The 20533-nt window shown below is 36.9% G+C and overlaps 1 protein-coding gene across 4 annotated transcripts in view; it reads left to right on the top strand.

The window, feature by feature from the left end:
• The window catches only part of NARS2 (asparaginyl-tRNA synthetase 2, mitochondrial), a 127430-nt gene that overhangs the window by 68160 nt on the left and 38737 nt on the right, over nt 1–20533 (top strand). For 3 of the 4 annotated variants that reach the window (XM_012744523.2, XM_076002344.1, XM_012744526.2), the window contains exons 7-9: nt 11317–11449; nt 19979–20077; nt 20191–20228. In XM_012744523.2, the coding sequence (XP_012599977.2) occupies nt 11317–11449; nt 19979–20077; nt 20191–20228 (270 nt within the window). The remainder of the gene's footprint in view (nt 1–11316; nt 11450–19978; nt 20078–20190; nt 20229–20533) is intronic. The other variant, XM_076002345.1, reaches the window with a different exon arrangement.

Below are 20533 nucleotides of genomic sequence, written 5' to 3'. Positions count from 1 at the left end.
TTCTATACAGGCAAGGTTGCAAACCACTCTAGATGAGTGTTCTTATCTTGGACCAGCAGCATCAGCATCACTTGGGAACTTATAGAAATATAGGCTCTCAGGCCTACTTAGATCTACTGAAGCAGAAATTCTGTGGATATGGCCCACCGATCTGTGGTTTAACAAGCCACAGATGATTCTAATGCATGCCAAAGTTTGAGAATCACAGCTCTAGATCATCTAAGCATTTGTAACAAATCCTCCTTTTATTTAAGTCTCACGTTGTAGGTACCATGATGCTCTAGTATCACTCTGGACCTGAAAGTAGTTAACTGAAGCCTGAGTCTGAGCAAAAGTGGCTTTAGCCAAAAAGGGCTATAAATTATATCAGATGTGTTGCCATTTTTGGTATCCTAAAGTGGAATGAAAATGTGTCCTGATTGACCATTAGTGCTTGCAAATGATTATCCCTTTCCATTCAGAAGGGGCTATAGTTGGAAGAAAGAATAAGAAAAAGAGGAGCTGTAATGGTAGGAAATGGCAATCACAGAGATAGCAAGTAACTGATGACCAAAGAAAGGCAAATGAGGAGCAGCCCCCAAGAATGGAATAACCATGATGTACAGAGAGACAAAAACCACCCAGACAGTGGTGACATTGAAGATATAAAACTTTTCTTTGGAACCGTGTGGCAGTGTTTTGTTGGGTTGTGGGACCATTGATTATCTGTGCTGTACTTATTAGTTTTTAAGAGTATACACTTGCAGCAGAGTAGAAGTGAAACATGGACTCAGACTGCTTTTGTAAAAGCCAGTTATGGTATGGCACTCTGGACTAGTTACTAATTCATCTAAGCCTCTGTTTCTTCCATTGTAAAATGGAGTGAAATCACTTCCCTCATAGGATAGCAAGGACAAAATAAAGCATGTATAAAGCATTGCCTAAGAGACAATTAGTCTCAGTAAACTGTTTTCTTAATGTCTTGCAATAAAATATACATAACATAAAATTTGCCATTAGTGATGTTGTACAACCAATACCACTATTTATTTCCTGAACATTTTCGTCACCCCAAAAGGCAGCCCCACACCCATAAAGCAATCGTTCTCCATTATGGATTGAATTGTGTCTCCTCCCAAATTCACATGTTGATGTCCTAACTCAGCATAGCAGGTTAATGAAGCTATTGCCTTTAAGGAGGTAATTAAGGTTATATGAGGTCATAAGTATGGGGCCCTAAACCAGTAGGACTGGTGTCTATAAGAAGAAGATATACCCAGGTGTGTATGCAGAGAGGGAAGGCAATGTGAGGACAGCCTTCAGCAAACCAGTAAGAGAGGCCCCACCACAAACCATCCCTGCCAACACCTTGATGTTGGATTTTCCACCTCCAGAACTGTGGGAAAATCAATTTCTGTTCAAGCCACCCAATCTGTAGTGTTCTGTTATGGCAGCCCATGCCCACTAATATACTTTCCATTTCCTCTCCCCCCAGCTCCTGGCAATGACTCTTCTGTCTTTATGGATTTGCCTATTCTAGATATTTCAGATAAATAGAGTCATATATTAGGTGGCTTTTGTGTCTAGTTTTTTAGCCCAGTATTTTCGAGGTTCATCCATATTATAGGATTTATCAGTATTTGCTTCTTTTTATGGCTAAATAATATTCCAGTGTATGAATATACCACATTTTATTTTATCCATTCATTTATAACATGAGTTATTTCTGCTTTTTGGCTATTATATATATAACTACTATGAACATTCATGTACAGAGTTGTTTTTTGTTGTTTTTTTTTAATTTGAGACAGAGAGTCTCACTTTGTTACCCAGGCTAGAGTGAGTGCTGTGGCGTCAGCCTAGCTCACAGCAACCTCAATCTCCTGGGCTCAAGCAATCCTGCTGCCTCAGCCTCCCGAGTAGCTGAGACTACAGGCATGCACCACCATGCCTGGCTAATTTTTTTTTCCTATATATATTAGTTGGCCAATTAATTTCTTTCTATTTATAGTAGAGACAGGGTCTCACTCTTGCTCAGGTTGGTTTCGAACTCCTGAGCTCAAACGATCCACCCGCCTCAGCCTCCCAGAGAGCTAGGATTACAGGCACGAGCCACCATGCCCGGCCATGTACAGAGTTTTGTTTAAACACTTGCTTTTATTTCTTTGGGGTATATATCCAGGAATAAATTGTTTGGCCATTCTATGGTTAACTTAATGAAGAACCACCAAACTATTTTCAGTAATAGTTGTACAGTTTCACATTCCCACCAACGGTGTACAAGGAGTTTTTCCATGTCCTTACAAACATTTGTTATTTTTCATTTTTTGAATTATAGCTATCAATAAACTTTTTTAAAAAGTATGTTAATTAGACATCTAAACTTTCTTTAGGGCAGTAGTTCTTAATCAGGGATTTACATCATAATTACTTGTGGATCTTTTAAATATATCCATGGCCAGGAACGTTCCTAGACTTTCTGAATGGAAGTCTCCAGGGATAGAGCCCTGAATTAATACCCCTTATTTAGTACCATTGCCTAAGTTAGTAGTTTCTCAAAGTATAGTCTGAGTAACTTTGGGGCTACTGGAGATCCTTTCAGGGCAATCATTGAGGTAAAAGAACTATTTTCATAATAACACCAAGACAGTGTTTGTCTTTTTCATTCTCATTCTCTCAAGAGTATACAGTGGGGTTTTCTAATATTCATGACGTGATAGTGCAACAGATTGAATGTAGAAGGGGATATGAGAATCCAGCTGCCTTCTGTTAAGCTAGACATTAAAGAGACTTACAACAATGTAAAGCAGTGCCATCCTCTTACTAATTTGTTTTTGTTTTGGAAAAAAATTTTCATAAAAATATATTCTTAATGACATATAATGGGTTTGTAATTGTTTTTAAGTGAATCGATTCATTTTTAATTTCTCAATTTTAATGGTAAATATCGGTAGGTATTTCCTTGAGAGTTGCAGTAATTAAAAGTATGAAAGGGTCTTAAGATCAAGCAACTAAAAACTGTAGACCTAGGGAAAGGAAGAAGACAAAAAATGGCTATTATCCATTTGTTGAACACTTACCATATAGTTTGTATTAGGTTGAGCTTTTGATGTATTTTGTTTTATTTCCATGACATATGTACACTTAACCTCATTTCACATGGGGAAATTCAGTCTTAGAGAAGAACAGCTCCTAAGCAGAAGGGCTAGGATTTCAGTTTAGGATTTTAGACCATGTGCTATTAGTCACTACCATAACCTTTAAAAAGTAAGAGTCATCTGTGTAAGAGTTGAGCCTGGGAAATTGTTGATGGTTCAATGCCATGACCACTTCATCTACGTCTATAGTATCAGGCCTCGAAAAAGGCAGACTTAAATAACACTTAAACATCACATGGTATATGCACCAAAATTAAAGTACTTACGTATTGTTCTCTTTATTGATCCTCAGAACAAGAACCACTAAATATAAGAAATATAAGAAGGATAATATTGACATGAGGAGATGCAGCTGATGAAATTATAGACCTGTTTTGAAAAGGTGATTTTAATGTCTTATTGACATGAGGTTAAGTATTCAATTAGAACAGTCAACAAATTATGACCTTTTAGAATAGTTATTTTCTAAGACCTCCTATCTAGTCAGTCCTCTGAAGAGTCCATCACAGAAGGAATGATGAAGTAATATTTCACTCTGGCAGAAGCCAAAGAATCAGAAGTTCACCCAATCTAGTCCTTTTAAAAGATTTACTTGTTGCCTACAGAGCAAAAGCATTGTGGTGGGCAGTCACTTTTCAAAAACTGATGCTGTCATCTCCTAGTTAGTGCCTTTTGTCAATAATTATTTGAGGCCGAGTACGGTGGCTCACACCTGTAATCGTAGCACTCTGGGAGGCCGAGGTGGGTAGATCATTTGAGTTCAGGAGTTTGAGACCAGCCTCAGCAAGAGTGAGACCCCTTCTCTACCAAAAATAGAAAAAATTAGCCAGGCATAGTGGCGAATGCCTGTAGTCCCAGCTGCTTGGGAGCCTGAGGCAGAAGGATCGCTTGAGCCCAGGAGTTTGAGGTTGCTGTGAGCTAGGCTGACACCATGGCACTCTAGCCGGGGCAACAGAGTGAGACTCGTCTCAAAAAAAGAAAAATAATAATTATTTGACAGAATGGCAAAAATTTTTGTTTAGTAATTGATATTCTGTTTACCATCTTCCTCTTCTTACTCCTCTACCCTCACCCCCATCCTAGTGCTATTTCAGAGATTCAGTTTGGGCAGCTGGGTGCAGTGGTGTGCACTTATACTCTTGGCTGCTTAGGAGCCTAAGGCAGAAGGATCACTTGAGCCCAGGAGTTCGAGTCCAGTCTGGGCAACTCAGTGAGACCCTGTCTTTTAGAAACAAGAGATTACATTTCCCCCAAACTGAATCAGCATATTTTATAGAAAATAAATTATTTACTTATTTGACAAATATTAATTGTCTAGTGTGTCAGACACTGGATTAAGACTGAAGATACCATAGTGAACAAAAGAATAGATAAAGTTGATCATGAAATTTACAATCTGATGAAGAAGATGGATATTCAATAAATAATCATAACAGTAGATTTAAATTTTATATTTTGAAAGGTACTATGAACAATACTACATGTTGTTATTAAAGAGCATGATGGGAGGATTGACTTAGGAAAATTGGAAGAAGACTGAAGTGAAAGTGGAGTCTGCAGGAAGGTGTGAATTCAGTTTGTGACAAGCGAAAGGGTCAACTAAACACATGGATATATGCTTCTGGAGCTTAAAGAAGAGGTCTAGGCAGAAGGTATAAATTTGTGAATTGTATGCTGATAGGTAGTTAATTGAAGTCATTGGCTGAGGTAGTCATCTAGAGAGAGAGTATACAGTGAGAAAAGAAGAGGGTCTGGGAGTAAGTTTTAAGGAATGTTTGTTTAATGAATAGCTAAAGTAGCACATAGAGAGGCAGAAATAGAAGTCAGAGAAATAAGAGGAAAACTAAGGGAATACAGTGTTCACAATTTCAAGAGGTAGGAGGCCAAGGTGTGAGGATCACTCAAGGTTAGGAGTTCGAAACCAGCCTGAGCAAGAGCGAGACCCCATCTCTACTTAAAATAGAAAGAAATTAATTGGCCAACTAAAAATATATAGAAAAATTAGCTGGGCATGGTGGCTCATGCCTGTAGTACCAGCTACTCGGGAGGCTGAGGCAAAAAGATTGCTTGAGCCCAGGAGTTTGAGGTTGCTGTGAGCTAGGCTGATGCCACTCTAGCCCGGGCAACAGAGTGAGACTCTGTCTCAAAAAAAATAAATTTTTTTTTCAAGAGGAAAGGGTTTATATCAGGAATCCTCAAACTTTTTAAACAGGGGGCCAGTTCACTGTCCCTCAGACCATTGGAGGGCTGGACTATAGTTTAAAAAAAAACTATGAACAAATTCCTATGCACACTGCACATATCTTATTTTGAAGTTAAACAGGCAAAAACACCCGCATGTGGCCCGCGGGCTGTAGTTTGAGGACGCCTGGTTTATGTTAATATTTCAAAGAGTGTCAAATAAAATCCATTCACTGCTTACCATGGCTTACGAAGGAAGGCCCTGTATGTTCTGGTCCTTTCCTACCTCTTTGACCGGATCTCTCATCTTTCATCCTGCTACTGGCCTATACTCTTGTTCTTTGAACATGTCAGGCTCTTTTCTGCTTTAGGACTTATGTGCTTGGTGTTTCCTTGGCTAGAATGTCCTTTTCAAATGTCCTCAGAGATGGGTAGACATACCTTCACCCCCTTTAGCAGGATTATTGTCAGACTCTATCGAACTTTGAATTTCATTATGCAATGAAGATTATACTTTGCTTGAGCCTTAATTCATTTTGCAGAAGTGTTTGGCAATAATGGTAAAGAAGAATTTTTAGATTGTATAATGTACTCTCCCTAAGGCATCTTAACACGAATTGTTGAAATGATAAGGGTTGTATCTCTCTAATACCCTTCCACCAAGTGTATTGCATGACAGAGGAATAGAGGAAAGCTGAAAAGGAGGTGCCTGCAGTCCACTCTGTTAGGTGTGTAAAAATAATAAATGATAAATATGTCAATATTGATAATCCAGTGGACACAAAACAGTAGTAAAGTAGATGATCATTTTCAGAATGATGGGAAAGGCACTTGGCAAAGACTGTTTTAAAAGCCAGTCTATGATGAACACACATGTGCATAGAGGGAAGTAAAACTCAATGGAAATCGAACAGGGAGCCAGGGGCAGAAGGGCATAGGCAAAAACCTACCTAACAGGTACAGTGAACACTATCTGGGTGAAGGGCACACTTTTAACCTTGACTCAAGCATTACAAAGGTGATCCATGTAACTGAAAACATTTGTATCCCCGTAGTACTTTCAAAAATTTTAAAAAATCAGGTTAAAGCTTTCTGTCAGTTCACTTCAGTTCAGTGAACTTCTATTGAATTAACAGTAGAAGTGATACAGAGGGAGGTTGGGGATGGTTGGTAGGGAGGGGGACGTGTAGGGAAAGTTGCTGATTAATCTTATGCTGAGTGAGTTCTTCCCCAACTAAAGAACAACAATTCTAGTATTTTTTTAAAAATATGATGATTAGCTCTTAATTTTCAGGGCCAGAAAGAAGAAATGGCCAGGCATTTAGTGACCATTTTACATTAATCTGCTTGCCAACTTGAGGGCTTCATAAAACTCCACACAAGGGAGGCAGTGACCTTTGTAGAACCTTTTTTGGTAATTTTACTTTTTATTTTCTAAAAAGCCATTTTTGTAGCTGTCTTGATTGATGTGTATTGAATGTACTTTTGTTATCTTAAATATCAACTCCAAGCTCATGCACTTTCCTTATATAGCTTTCTTCTCTCCATAATTTGGCACAAGAATTTTTTTTAGTGCTGAGTGTTTTCTGCTGGTCTCTTCTCACAGCAAGACTGGCCTTTCACCTGGTTTTGTGTCTTATTTTAGAAATGACCTTACTCTCATATCTTACTTTAAAATGTTGGTTTGTTCAAGCCTTGCTGCAAATGGCTTTCATGTCTGGAAGACAGAAAAAAAGAAGAAATCAGCAGAAATTAAAATAGGATTGATTTCACATGGATCTAGAGACAAAATTATTGCAAAAGATACTAGAGATCAATGCCAAGCTGCTCCCAATCCCCACCCCTGTAAGAATTTGAAGACAGGAAAGGCTAAATGACTTGCTAAAGATTACAAAATATTGATGACCATTTATCATTCTTACTATTTTCATGAAGACAACATATTCTAGAGAACTATGATTTTAACACATGAAACAAATAAGCTATTCATAAGTTTAGGAAATATGCAAAACTACTTACCCTAATTATTTTTGAGAGAATATACTAAACATTTTTCTTTCTAATTTTCTGAGTTTGTAAATGTTTAATTATGAGCATCATTACTGTTAATGTCATGGTTAAGGCTTTTAGTATTAGAGTCAGATTTGGATTTGAATCTGGCATCTACCACTTACTAAGCCATGACTCTGTGACTTTTGGGAAAACTTCTTAACCTCTCTAAACTTCAGTTTCTTATTCTGGAAAATAAATGTAATAATACATGTTTTATTGTGTTAATTATAAAGGGGTTAACTCTAAGGTTCTTACATTTAATGCCTGGCTCACAAGAATCACTCTCTAATGGTAGCCACTATTGTTACTACTACTGCTACTATCACTTATAATAGTACCCTCAACTCTGACATGGTGATCACTGTTGAATGATTTAAGCATTTAATTGCATAAAGACTGGGTGCTGTAGTCGGTAATTTTTCAACATACCTTCCAGCTCATTTCATATTTCCGTTATTTCAGAGGGCACACTGTGGTCATCAGTTCCTTCTTACTCTTTTAGAGTGATACTTAACTCTGGTACCTCAATCAGAGCCTGATACTATGATTAAGGTAAAAATTTTTAGACTGGGTGCAATGCCTGACACCTGTAATGCCAGCACTTTGGAAGGTTGAGGCAGGAAGATCATTTGAGGCCAGGAGTTTGAGACCAGCCTGGGGAACATAGAGAGATCCTGTCTCTACAAAAAGTTAAAAAGTTAGCCAGCCATGGTATGGTATGCACCTGTAGTCCCAGCTACTTGGGAGACTGAGGCAGGAGGATTGCTGGAGCCCAGGAATTTGAGATTGCAGTAAGGTATGACCTAGCCACTGCACTCCAGCCTGGGCAACAGAGCAAGACTCTGTCTCTTAAAGAAGTAATAAAAATAAAAATTATTGATCCTCTTCAACATTTTATACTAGAGAGTTTGCCCTGCATTGCTAGGGAAAATCATTAACCATTGTTCAATAAAAAATCCCTATTTCTGCTCATCTTAGAGCATCCTACATACAACTGCCCTGTGAAAAGCAGATACCATTGTGATTTGAATTTGGAGTTCTTGTTAGAAATCACTATTTTCTATGTACCTAGTATCTTAATACAAATAGCATGTCTCTTTCAAACAGCATTAGCCTTCCTTGTATTTTAGGGCCCCCCAAATAAATTTCAACTATGCCACATATGTATTTATGCCCTGGAAAATTTCAGTGAAATGGCCTTTAATATACTAGTTAGTATCCATATATACAATTTATTGTAATGCAATCCGTAGCAAAGAGAAATGCCACTTTATTTATACTATTTTTGATCTACCTAGAGATGGCATGGTCACAGATTGGAAATTCAGGGCCTTATAATTTTTGAATTTATTGTTTGGGCCAGATCTGTGTTATTTGACCCATTTTTGGCACTAACAGCCTCAGTAAAATATCTCTGATTATTTTTCTATATTTGCAATGTGACCATTTGTGAGGGTGTTGTGCTTGTTCAGTATACAACTGAAGAAGCCTGTCATCATCATTAGTACTCATTCATACAGCATGAGCACCTGTTTATCTTAGGCACTAGAGATGCAAATATGAATAAAACATGATTCCCAGTCTCGAAAAATGTCATAGTTTATTGGGGGAGAAAGATACTTAAATACATAATTACATTTCAAAGTGATATGTTCTATATGATAAATATGAACAAAATGTTATAGTAATATATAGGAGGAGACATTAAATTTGGGGATGTGTGGGAAAGTTTCAAAGAAGAAGTAACATTTGAGCCAAGTCTTGAAGGCTAGATGGGAATTTGCCATTTGGAGAGAGTAGAGCTGGGGATGAGGCATTGCAGGGAAGGGAGCATCCTATGCAAAGACCTGAAGGCATGCAGGGGCATGGTAGGTAAGGAGAATGTCCTCATAGTGGCTGGAGAAGAGGCTTTGTGGGAGAAAGTTGAGTCTAAATTAGGAGTTAGAATTTTATTCATTGTCAGTGGTGAATCAATGAAGTTTTTTAAATTAGGGCTGACATAATCACATTTGAATTCAAAAATTCATAGAAGTTTAGAGCCAGAGAAAGACAGGTGGCAGATACCAGTTGAAAATCTGTTGTTTTCCAATCAAGACATTAGGGTTTACAGTGACAGTAGCTGGAGGTAAAGAAGAGTTGCTAAATTTCAGAGAGTTTTCTAAGGTATAAACAATTGAATTTTGTGATATGGGACATATCCATCTGATATGGGACATGTGGGCAGTAGGAGGGGTATGGGGTCTGGCTTGGGCAACTTGGTGGATTAACTGAGAATAACAGAGCTCGGGGAAATGTAAAAAGAAAAGCAGGGTTGTACATTATTTTGTCTTTTATTTGTTTGGAGGAGTTTTCATTTTGTATAAGGTAGATTCAGGCTTTTCAGGAACATTCTAGTAGGCAAGTCTGGATCTAAATCTTGGGAGAGAGGGAACCATAGTAATATTTTTGAGTTCCTACTGTTTATTTTTTCATTAAAAACTAAGCTTTTCAGAGGTTAACTAATCATGGTCTTAGGAACGTGGCTATGGAACCAAAACATAAATTCCTACGGTTCTTACCAAATTGTTTTTAGCTGAAATGGCCATTTGAAAGAAAAAATAAATCTCGTTTCTGCCATTCATTATTTTACTGTTTCATTTCCCAGAGTATCTTTACTTAAAAAAACAAACAACAACAAAAAAAACTGGTGTATATATACAAAGTCCATAATTTTCTGCCCTGAGTTTTCTGATCTTAATGTTATTTGGCTGATGCAGAAATGTTCTCAGGATCATAGCAAAGGAGCCCAAACCACTTACTTTTTTCTAGCCAAACCTTAAAATTGAAAAATTATGTCCTCAATAAATATTTATTACTTCATTTATGCTCGATCTAATCGTAATTGTTGTCCAGTTTCTATATGAGGGAGCCTATCAGTGTTAAGGATAAAGGTATAATGTCCACTTCTTTGTAGGAATTTAAAAATAAGGTGGATTTTTTTCCCCATTTGGATGGTTGAGCTATAGTCCTTCTTGAAATCCAGAGAATAAAGTAGGTAGTTCTTCAAAATCTGCCCTAACCCCCAGATTTCAGGGATCATTCATCAAGACTTGCATGGTAAAAAAAAAAAAAAAAATAGACTTGCATGGTTGTGAAGGACTTGGGTAGTCTTTGAACAAGCTGCACACATCTGACATTCTTTTTTCATGTATTTAAAAAATAAATGAGTACATCTTATCTACATGAAAATCTAGGCCAGGCAGCTCACGCCTGTAATCCCAGCACTCTGGGAGGCCGAGGCAGGCGGATTGCTCAAGGTCAAGAGTTCAAAACCAGCCTGAGCAAGAGTGAGGAGACGCTGTATCTACTATAAGTAGAAAGAAATTAATTGGCCAACTAATATATATAGAAAAAATTAGCCGGGCATGGTGGCGCATGCCTGTAGTCCCAGCTACTCGGGAGGCTGAGGCAGAAGGATTGCTGGAGCCCAGGAGTTTGAGGTTGCTGTGAGCCAGGCACTCACTCTAGCCTGGGCAACAAAGCAAGATTCTGTCTCAAGAAAGAAAACAAATCTAGTTTCACTGTTACTATCTAGATTTTCTGTTTGGTGTTTTGGGCTGTGGTATTTTTTCTTTACTTTGTTCTTGATTGCTGTGAAATGTAGTTGCCCGTTCTTTAAGGCAGCTGCAGTAGAGTGCACCCAGAAGTGGTTATATTTCTATATTTAGTAAACCATAGGGTTTGTGAAGCAGTTGCAGATTCCTTCAGGATAAAATTGTTTCTATAAATGTAACATTTTTAATGAAACTATTATTATCACCCATTAGAAAAATATAGCAGGAAATATGTGTGGGTTTGTGGACAAGACAGAGACATAAAATTTTTTTCCCCTTGAGAGCTCTCTATTTTAAATACTTAAAATTAATCATGTGAATCCTATTTTTATGCTCTTAATCTTGAATTGCAGAGCTTTTACTCAAGTGTTTACCTTTGGTCCAACATTCCGAGCTGAAAATTCTCAGACCCGAAGACACCTGGCAGAGTTTTATATGGTAGAAGCAGAAATTTCTTTTATTAAGAGCCTTCAAGATCTCATGCAGGTAAGTATACAGGTTTTAAAATATTGGGGATGTAAATATCAGGTATCTGTGTCATTAAAATGCCTCCGTACATATTTTTACCTCAGACATCTATGCATTTCAGGTATTCATAAAATGAAAAAGATGGAGAACTACTTAATTTAATAAACACCTACTGAATACCTTTAGTGTAGTAGTTTAAAGTACAGGAGTCAGACATTTAAGTTTATATCCCAGCTCTGCAATTATCTTTGCTGTGAAGTTACCTAACTTTCATGATCTTTTGATTCCTTGACTATAAAATAAGAATAATTGTACTTATTTCATAAGTTATTTTGAGGAGCAAATAAAATAATGTATATAATATAAAACCTGTAGTATGGGGTCTGGAACATAAGCAGGCTCAGTAAATAATACCTCTTATTTGCTAGGAAAATAAATAAAACATCTATAATAGTTATATGAACATTTAAATAGCTATATTAGAAAGCTTCCACATGAGCTGTCCAAGCTCAGTGGCTAGTTTCTTAAGCATTGGTAATTAATGTCTAGGAATAATGTGAACCAGAAGAATACACAGAGTCATTTTATTCAGAGCATTACCCTATACTACCATTGCTGGTATTGTTTCACATACCTTCCAAAATAAGTATGGGACTAATTGAAAAGGATTAGACCACCCCAGAGAGATGAATAGTTACTTGTCTGGTGGCTTTAGATGGGGTAGGCCTGAGTCAGGAGGTAGCTTCAGTGACATTACACCCTGAGAGTTACATAATAGCTACCTAGAACAGTTCTTATTTATACTTGTTATCTTGGCTTAATATTCTTTTTAATTTATTTTTAAATTTACATACAGAAAAATTCTAAGTTTTGAAAAATGTATAGACCTCTGTAACTATGACTACAATCAAGCTACAGAACAATTTGATCATTGCAAAACAACTGACTCTTGCTGCTTTGTATTCTAAATCTCCTCCCACTGGCAACCACTGATCTGTTCTTTATGGGTAATTTTGCCCTTTCCAGAATGTCATGTAAATCAAATAATATAGTATGTAGACTTTTGAGTTTGGCTTCTCTCACTTAGTGTAATGTATTTGAGCTTTGTTTATGTTCTGTGTATCAGGTGTTTTTACTGCTGGGTAGTATTCCATGATACAGATGCACCACAGTTCATTTATCCATTCACCAGTTGAAGGACATTTGGTTTACTTCCAGTTATTGAAAATAATGAACAAAGTTGTTATAAATATTCATGTGTAGGTTTTATATGGACATAAACTTTTTATTTTTCTTGGGTAAATTCCTAGGAGTGAGTTTACTAGGTCAGTGTTTGGTGCTTAACTTTACAGGAAAGCAGTCTGTTTGCAAATTGACTGTACCATTTTGCATTCCCATCAGCAGTGTATGAGTTTCACATTTCCACTTCCTCACCAGTACTTAGTATTGTTATGTGTGTATGTTTGAAACAGGGTCTTGCTCTGTTGTGTGGGCTAGAGTACAGTGGCATCATCACAGTTCACTACAACCTCAAACACCTGGGTTCAAGTGATCCTCCTGCCTCAGCCTCCTGAGTAGTTAAGACAGCAGGCGCCCACCACACCTGGCTATTTTTCAAATTTTCTGTAGAGATGAGAATGTTACGTATGTTACCCAGGCTGGTTTCAAACTCCTGGCCTCAAGCAATCCTTGCACCTTGGCCTCCCAAAGTGCTAGGATTACATGCCCCTGGCCTTGTATGTGTGTTTCAAGACACTGTAATAGCTGTGTATCAGTTTCTCATTATGGTTTTAATTTGCATTTCCCTAATGCCTATTGATGTTGAACATCTTTTCATGTGTTTATTGGCCATCAGTCTATAGTCTTTGGTGAAGTGTTTGTTCAAATTGGGTTTTTTTGTTGGATTGTTTTCTTGTTGAGTTTTGAAAATTCTTTATTCTAAATGAAAGTCCTTGTTTAGATATGTGAATTGCAAATTTTTTCTCCAGTCTGTGGCTTATGTTTTCACTCTCAGCAGTATCATTTACAGAGAAAAAGTTTCTAATTTTGGTGAACATTAATTTACCAGTTTTTTCTTTTATGGATCTTGTTTTTAGTGTCCTATTTAATAATTCTTTGCCAAACCCAAGATTACAATGATATTTCTGTTTTTATCTGAAAGTTTTATTGTTTTAAGTTTTTTTTTTAATTTTAGGTTTATGATCCATTATAAGTTAACTTTTGTATAAGGTGCAGAGGTATAGATTAAGGTTCATTTTTTGCGCCTGTCTTAAAAATGTGTTAAGATAGGCTGGGCGCGGTGGCTCACGCCTGTAATCCTAGCACTTTGGGAGGCCGAGGCGGGCGGATTGCTCAAGGTCAGGAGTTCGAAACCAGCCTGAGCGAGACCCCGTCTCTACCAAAAATAGAAAGAAATTAATTGACCAACTAAAAATATATATACAAAAAAAAATTAGCCGGGCATGGTGGCACATGCCTGTAGTCCCAGCTACTCGGGAGGCTGAGGCAGTAGGATCGCTGAGCCCAGGAGATTGAGGTTGCTGTGAGCTAGGCTGACGCCATGGCACTCACTCTAGCCTGGGGCAACAAAGTGAGACTGTCTCAAAAAAAAAAAAATGTGTTAAGATGGTTACCCTTTCTCCATTGAATTGTCCTTATATCTTTTTTTGTAAACTTTTTTTGTTGAGATAATTGTGGATCACATGCAGTTGTAAAGAATAATGTAGAGATAGCCTGTGTACTCTATTCAGTTTCTCCCAATGGTAAAATCTTGCAGAATAATAATACAATATCACAACCAGGATATTGACATTGACACAGTGAAGATATAGAACACTTCCATCACAAGGATCCCTAATGTTGCCCTTTTATGTATACCCTACTTCTCCTCCACTCACCCTCATCTCTAGCCCGTGGCAACCACTATTCTGTTTTCATTTCTAAAATTTTATCATTTCAAGAATGTTACATAAATGGAATCATACAGTATGCAATCACTCGGGACCTGCTTTTTTCACTCAGCATAATGCCCTTAATATTTGTCCGAGTAGTTGTGTGCATCAGTAATTCATTCCTTTTCATTGCTGAGTGGTAGTCTGTGTATTTCCCATAGTTTGTTTAACTGTTCACCCATTGTTTTCACTTTAGAGCTGTTATGAATAAAGCAGCTATGAACATTCATATGCAGGTTTTTTATTTGTTTGTTTGTTTTTGAGACAGAGTCTCACTTTGTTGCCCAGGCTAGAGTGAATGCCGTTGCGTCAGCCCAGCTCACAGCAACCTCAAACTCCCAGATTCAAGCAATCCTACTGCCTCAGCCTCTCAAGTAGCTGGGACTACAGGCATGTGCCACCATGCCCGGCTGATTTTTTCCTATATATATTAGTTGGCCACTTAATTTCTTTCTATTTATAGTAGAGACGGGTTCTCGCTCTTGCTCAGGCTGGTTTTGAACTCCTGACCTCGAGCAATCCGCCCGCCTTGGCCTCCCAGAGTACTTCATATACAGGTTTTTAAGTAAGTAAATTTCATATACAGGTTTTTAAGTAAGTAAATCTTCATTTCCCTGGAATAAATGCCCAAGAGTGCTAGGTCATATGATAGCCGTATGTTTTATAAGAAAACCACCAAACTCTTTTCAGCAGAGTGTTCCGCCAGCAGTTTATGAATGATCTAGTTTTTCCATATCCTCTCCAGCATTATTTATAGTCACTATTCTTTATTTTAGTCATTGTGATAGGTGTCTAGTAATACCTTATTGTGTTTTTAATTTGCATTTCCCAACTTGCCAGTGGTGTTGAACATCTTTTCAGGTGCTTATTTGCCATCTGTATGTCCTCATCAGTGAAATGTCTGTTCATGTCTTTTGCCCATTTTCTGTTGCCCCACGGAGATGTTGCTCCATAGATTAATATTGCTATATAGGGACAGAAATGATTTCAAGAGTTTTGCAGGGCTTTGCCCTGAAGAAATATGTGAAGGTGTTCAGGAGGACATCTTACAGGTCAGTGGCAGCTGCTTTCCAAAGTGATGCTGCAGTCTCAAACCCATGGCTTTCTTCTGTTTTGCATGACAAAACAGGTTTGCAGGGAGCCAGGGATGATAAAAGAGTGCCTGCTGGACAGTTCCTGCTTTAATCATGACTACCTGTCTGAAACCACAATAACTAGATAAAGAAATACAGAGCCACTATATTTCTGTTTAGCCTTTCCACTAAGTGATAGCTTTATCTTAGAACTTGGAAATTTGTCTTAGAAAGATTTTGTAACCCTTTGCTCAGATAGATAAGAGTTAATTAAGGGGTCTCTAGAAGCCTTTTGGGAGACTTTTAACCTAAAATGAACTACCTGTTATGATGTAAATCTGTTACCCCTGGCAACCGATCACTGTACCCATAAATACCCATGTAAAACTTTACTCTGGGCCTCATAGCTCCGAGGGAATGCTGTGGGGTCTCCTCAGCCCCCACCTATAAAATCTATACTTTATAAAACTGTACTTCTGTCTCTGTGTATTCTTTTATTTCTCTATTCTATTATTTTCTATTTTCCATTATTTCCTTATTGTTTGTGACAACCCCTGTCTAAGGGAACCAATTTTTTGTTGGGAGCGTAGGTAACTCTCTGCAATTTTCTATATGGATTGTTTGTTTTTTCACTGTCCCATCTTGAGAGTTCTTTATATATTGTGGATAGACTTTGTTGAATGTATGGTTTCCAAATATGTTCTCCTAGTAAGAAGCTTGTTTTTTCATCCTGTTATTTTTTTGAGGTCCAGTTTATCATTTTTTTTGTTTTGTTTTATGGATTAAGCTTTTCGTGTCAAGTCTAAGAACTCTTTGTCAAGCAATAGCCCTAGATCCTTAATGTTTTATAAATGTTTTACAGCTTTAGCTTTACATTTTTCATGTAAGTCCATGGTCTGTGTTGATTTAATTTTTGTGTAAGGTGTGAAAACTTACAGGCTCTTTTTATTTATTTTTTCTTCTTCTTCTTCTTTTTTTTTTTTTTTTTGCCTATGGATGTTTTCTTGCTCTAACACCATTTATTGAAAAAGCTGTCCTTCATACATTGAGCTGTTTTTGCATTCTGTCAAAAATCAGTTGGTCATATATGTATGTATGGGTCCATTTCTGGGTTCTCTGTTCTGTTCCATTGTATCCTTCTACCAATAGCACACATTCTTGATTACTCTAGTCCTTAATATCAGGTACAGATTCCTCTCACTTAGTTTTCATAACCTCTGCTATGCTATTTCGGTCTTTCTGATGCAGGTGCCATGCCAATTGCAGTTAGCCTGGAAATTGCAGTGGTTTATATTGGCTAGGTCATTGTCAGAAGCCTTCACTTGGCTTCCTTGTGTCTGTTGCACATATTCATTGCTTGTGGGTAAGCCTTGGACTTATGCTAGTTCACATACAGAATTAGAGGGTCACCTTCTCCTGCCCTTCAGAATTTCCTTCACATGGTGTAACTGGCTGAGGCCTTTTTTTTCTGGTTTCTCTGGCCAGAAAAACAAGTTTCTTCCAGGATTTTAGTGACCACCATGTTAGTCATTTCCAGGTGACTGTGGACACCTGAGGTCAAAGTGGCACGAGAAAAGATTTTTAAAAATAATGGGGATTCTCTACGTGTATGCTCTTTAAACAGTGGAAGTCTCCCTTTCCCAGTTCCTCCAATTGGAGAAGTGGGTCTTCTCTTGTAGTTTTAGGCCCTTGTGCTACTGTCACCCTGACAATACAACTCCATAACTGGCACTGTCTTCAGCATAAAAACAGAAGAGAAAAGAGAGAAGGGGAAAAAACAGCCTAGGAGTTTTCCCATAAATAGGCTGGCGCTGCACCCCTGGCCTGTTAGGAACCGGGCTGCACATCACCATCTGAGCTCCACCTCTCCCCCATCCCACACCTCGTGCCCCCCTCAATCCATGGAAGAATTGTCTTCCGTGAAACCAGTCCCTGGTGCCCAAAAGGTTGGAGACCACAGCATAAGCGCACAGGGACTTTTTAAACCTAGTTCTATACTGGAGATGATAGGAGGTTTCTCCCAGGAAGAAAGTTTTGCTTCCTCTGCTCAACATTTCACCCCCAAATCAAAGCCAGGAGACAAAGGAGGGGAAAATGAAACTGAAATTTATCTCCATTACAGGTTATAAATCAAATTGACTAGTTTCCAGTCTGCCTGTTTACTTTTCTGAGTTCTTAGGTATTGCTCTTTGTATTCTGACCAGATTTTTTAGTTGTAATTGGTTAGTGAGATAGATTGTAGTCAATTTATTCCATCTTGGCTAGCTAGAGAAATAAAATAGCTTAATTATTAATATTTCTAATTTCCATTCTCAAAAAGTACCCCAGCTTGGACAGTTTGTTACATAATTACACAAGAAGGTCTGTGACTAATTTTGTAAGTCTTAATGCTGACCTTCATGAACCTAGTAATAGGAAATTAAATGAGATAAGAATTCACGTTTTGGTGTTATGATTTGCTACTTGAGTTCTTATTTATTTCATATTCCACTGGTGGTACTCAAGGCATATACTATTGAATGATTCAGTTAATTGGGATATAAACTTATTTCCTAAAGACAGTAGAAAAAAACTGTGCTTTCCCCCAAAAGTAATTTCCTGCTTCTCTCAATTTTCTCCCTTTTATAAATTATTTTCTGTGGAAATTATTATCTAGATAAAGAGCAGTCTCTTAGATATTAAATCAGAACATTGTAGGAGGATATTTTCACCTTATGACCTATAAGCAGTTAATAAGTATTACTGTTCTAGTGCCATTGAGTAATACATTTTTAAAACATCTGAGTTATGCTAACTCTTCAGTTAAGTTTCTGTTTTTTTTCAAATATATTTATGCAACATAGTTTAAAAGTCAAGGTTAGGGAAGCCAATGATTTTCTTCTTCTAGTGGAAACTTACTGCTCATGAAAGACACTCATTTAACAACTGTTGTGGTCAAAGTCTTCATCTTTCAGATAGGTGCATTGTATCCCTCAAGAGTGCAGGCATGCCATCCAATCTACTTGCTCTTTTTTCCTCCCAGTATGTGTCAGCTTTGTTTAGTGATTGAGGGATATGACCCTTCATAAATCACTCAGGAATTTCTTTATTTCACTGCTAAGCTGAAGGTGATATAGGCTCAAGGTAAAAGATCTTTAGCCTTCTATTTTGTTCTTTTTTCATCAAGTTATTCCTTACTTCTATTCACCTCTACATTGGATTAATCTGGTCTTTTTAATTATCCTTTCTTTTCCTCCATGGGCTTAGAATTTATACATCTTTTTCTATTATTTTAATGGTTTACCTTACACTTTTTACATGAAGTCTAGAATTTATACATCCTGTTTCTATTATTTTAATGGTTTACCTTACACTTTTTACATGAAGTCTAAAGTTAAACATCTATGCCTTCCTTAGTATAGAAGGTCTTTAGAAAGTTCTGCTTTAATTCTGCTTATTATTTTCCATTTTATTTTTACTTTTGTCTAGTCTTTTGATTCCAACTTGTTTTTCCACCCCCCCCAAATTAGTTGTCATTACTGTTTTATACTGTAAGTGCCGTAGATACTCAAATGCTCACCAATTTCTTTCACTGTGTTAGATATACATGTTGGTTGGAAGGATAAATGACCAATAGTAATTGAAAGTAAGACAGTGAACCAGCTTAGCAAGACATCTATAATAAATGCCGCTAATGAATACTGAGGCATAATGAAATAAACCTAGTTGTCACTGGTCTTTAAGTATTTTCCTGCATCTGATCATATTAAATTACTTCAGTAAGCGGTTATGTCCCCACCATGTTTCTAACCTGAAAAAGGTGTACCAGTGAGGCAAAAGAGGAAAAGAAAATATCTGCCTTTGGGTAGCCTGTATTTTATAAATGTTTGTATCTTTGTGATCAAAGACCAAACCAAAAACCAAAAATCAAAAAAATTTTGTCGTGGTTAAAAGGATTTTAGAAATATTTTCCATCACAGTCACTTTTTTCTTCTATGAGCAAGTTTCTCCCATGAGACTTCTATGGATATCCCTGGTAGATTGAATTCTTACATACTGATTTGTGTTGCATGCTTACTCAAGTTTACTTTAGCTTTAACAAAGCAAAAATGTATATATTTATATTTAGCTATATGTCATTGTTTCTCTAATTTTAAAGTTTACTTTCATTTACTAATGACTGAATAAACCCCTTTTCAAAATATTCTTACTCTTCTCAACAATTAATGTTTATTGTATGCTTCTTTGACCCAGGTACTAAGCTAAGTCTGATACATGGATTATCTTATTTAATTCTCTCAATAATTCTGTAAGTTAGGTACTATTGTCCTAATTCTACAAGTGAGTTTATTGAAATTTAGAGAGACATTGATCAGTTATAGCTTTTCAGTTGACATATCATTTCTATGCTAGTACTGGAACTATTAGCGTAAGAGTCAAATATCCCCAACTACCCACTCACCCACCTAGAAGAAATTGAGATGCCTGGACAAGTTTTTCTGATAAAGTTGCTTACTTAGGTGATTCTGTGTCATTTCTCTTAGGTTATGGAGGAACTCTTCAAGGCTACAACAGTGATGGTTCTCTCAAATTGTCCTGAAGATGTTGAACTCTGTCACAAATTCATAGCTCCTGGCCAAAAGGTAATTAGTTTTGTTGATAAGGCCCAATTCATCTACTCTTTAAATATGTTAATTACATATAATGAATATAATTACATTTTAAAATTTTTCCTTTTTTGTCTTTTATTACCAAGGACAGATTAGAACATATGCTAAAAAACAACTTTTTAATGTAAGTAGATATTATACTTTTTCTGAACTTTATTCATTGTCATTGTATTTATCACACTGTATTATAATTTTTTGTTTATATACCTGCTCACCACACTCCCCAGACTTGAGGCAAATACAATGTTCTAATTATTTGTATAGCTCTTGTGTCTGGTTTATAGTTGATAATCAATGTTTCACCAATAAATTAATAAATCATAACAAAATAAATGAACATAGTAATTATTAGCTGTATTTCTATAATTCTAACTTATACTAACTTTTGTAATCAAAATTTGGCTTGATTAAAAAAGAAACTTTAAAAAA

Source organism: Microcebus murinus, chromosome 4 (assembly GCF_040939455.1).
Source record: "Microcebus murinus isolate Inina chromosome 4, M.murinus_Inina_mat1.0, whole genome shotgun sequence".
In the NCBI taxonomy this organism is placed as follows: domain Eukaryota; kingdom Metazoa; phylum Chordata; class Mammalia; order Primates; family Cheirogaleidae; genus Microcebus; species Microcebus murinus.
Note: the sequence above shows the minus strand (reverse complement) of the source record. Positions and strands in the feature narration are given on the sequence as shown.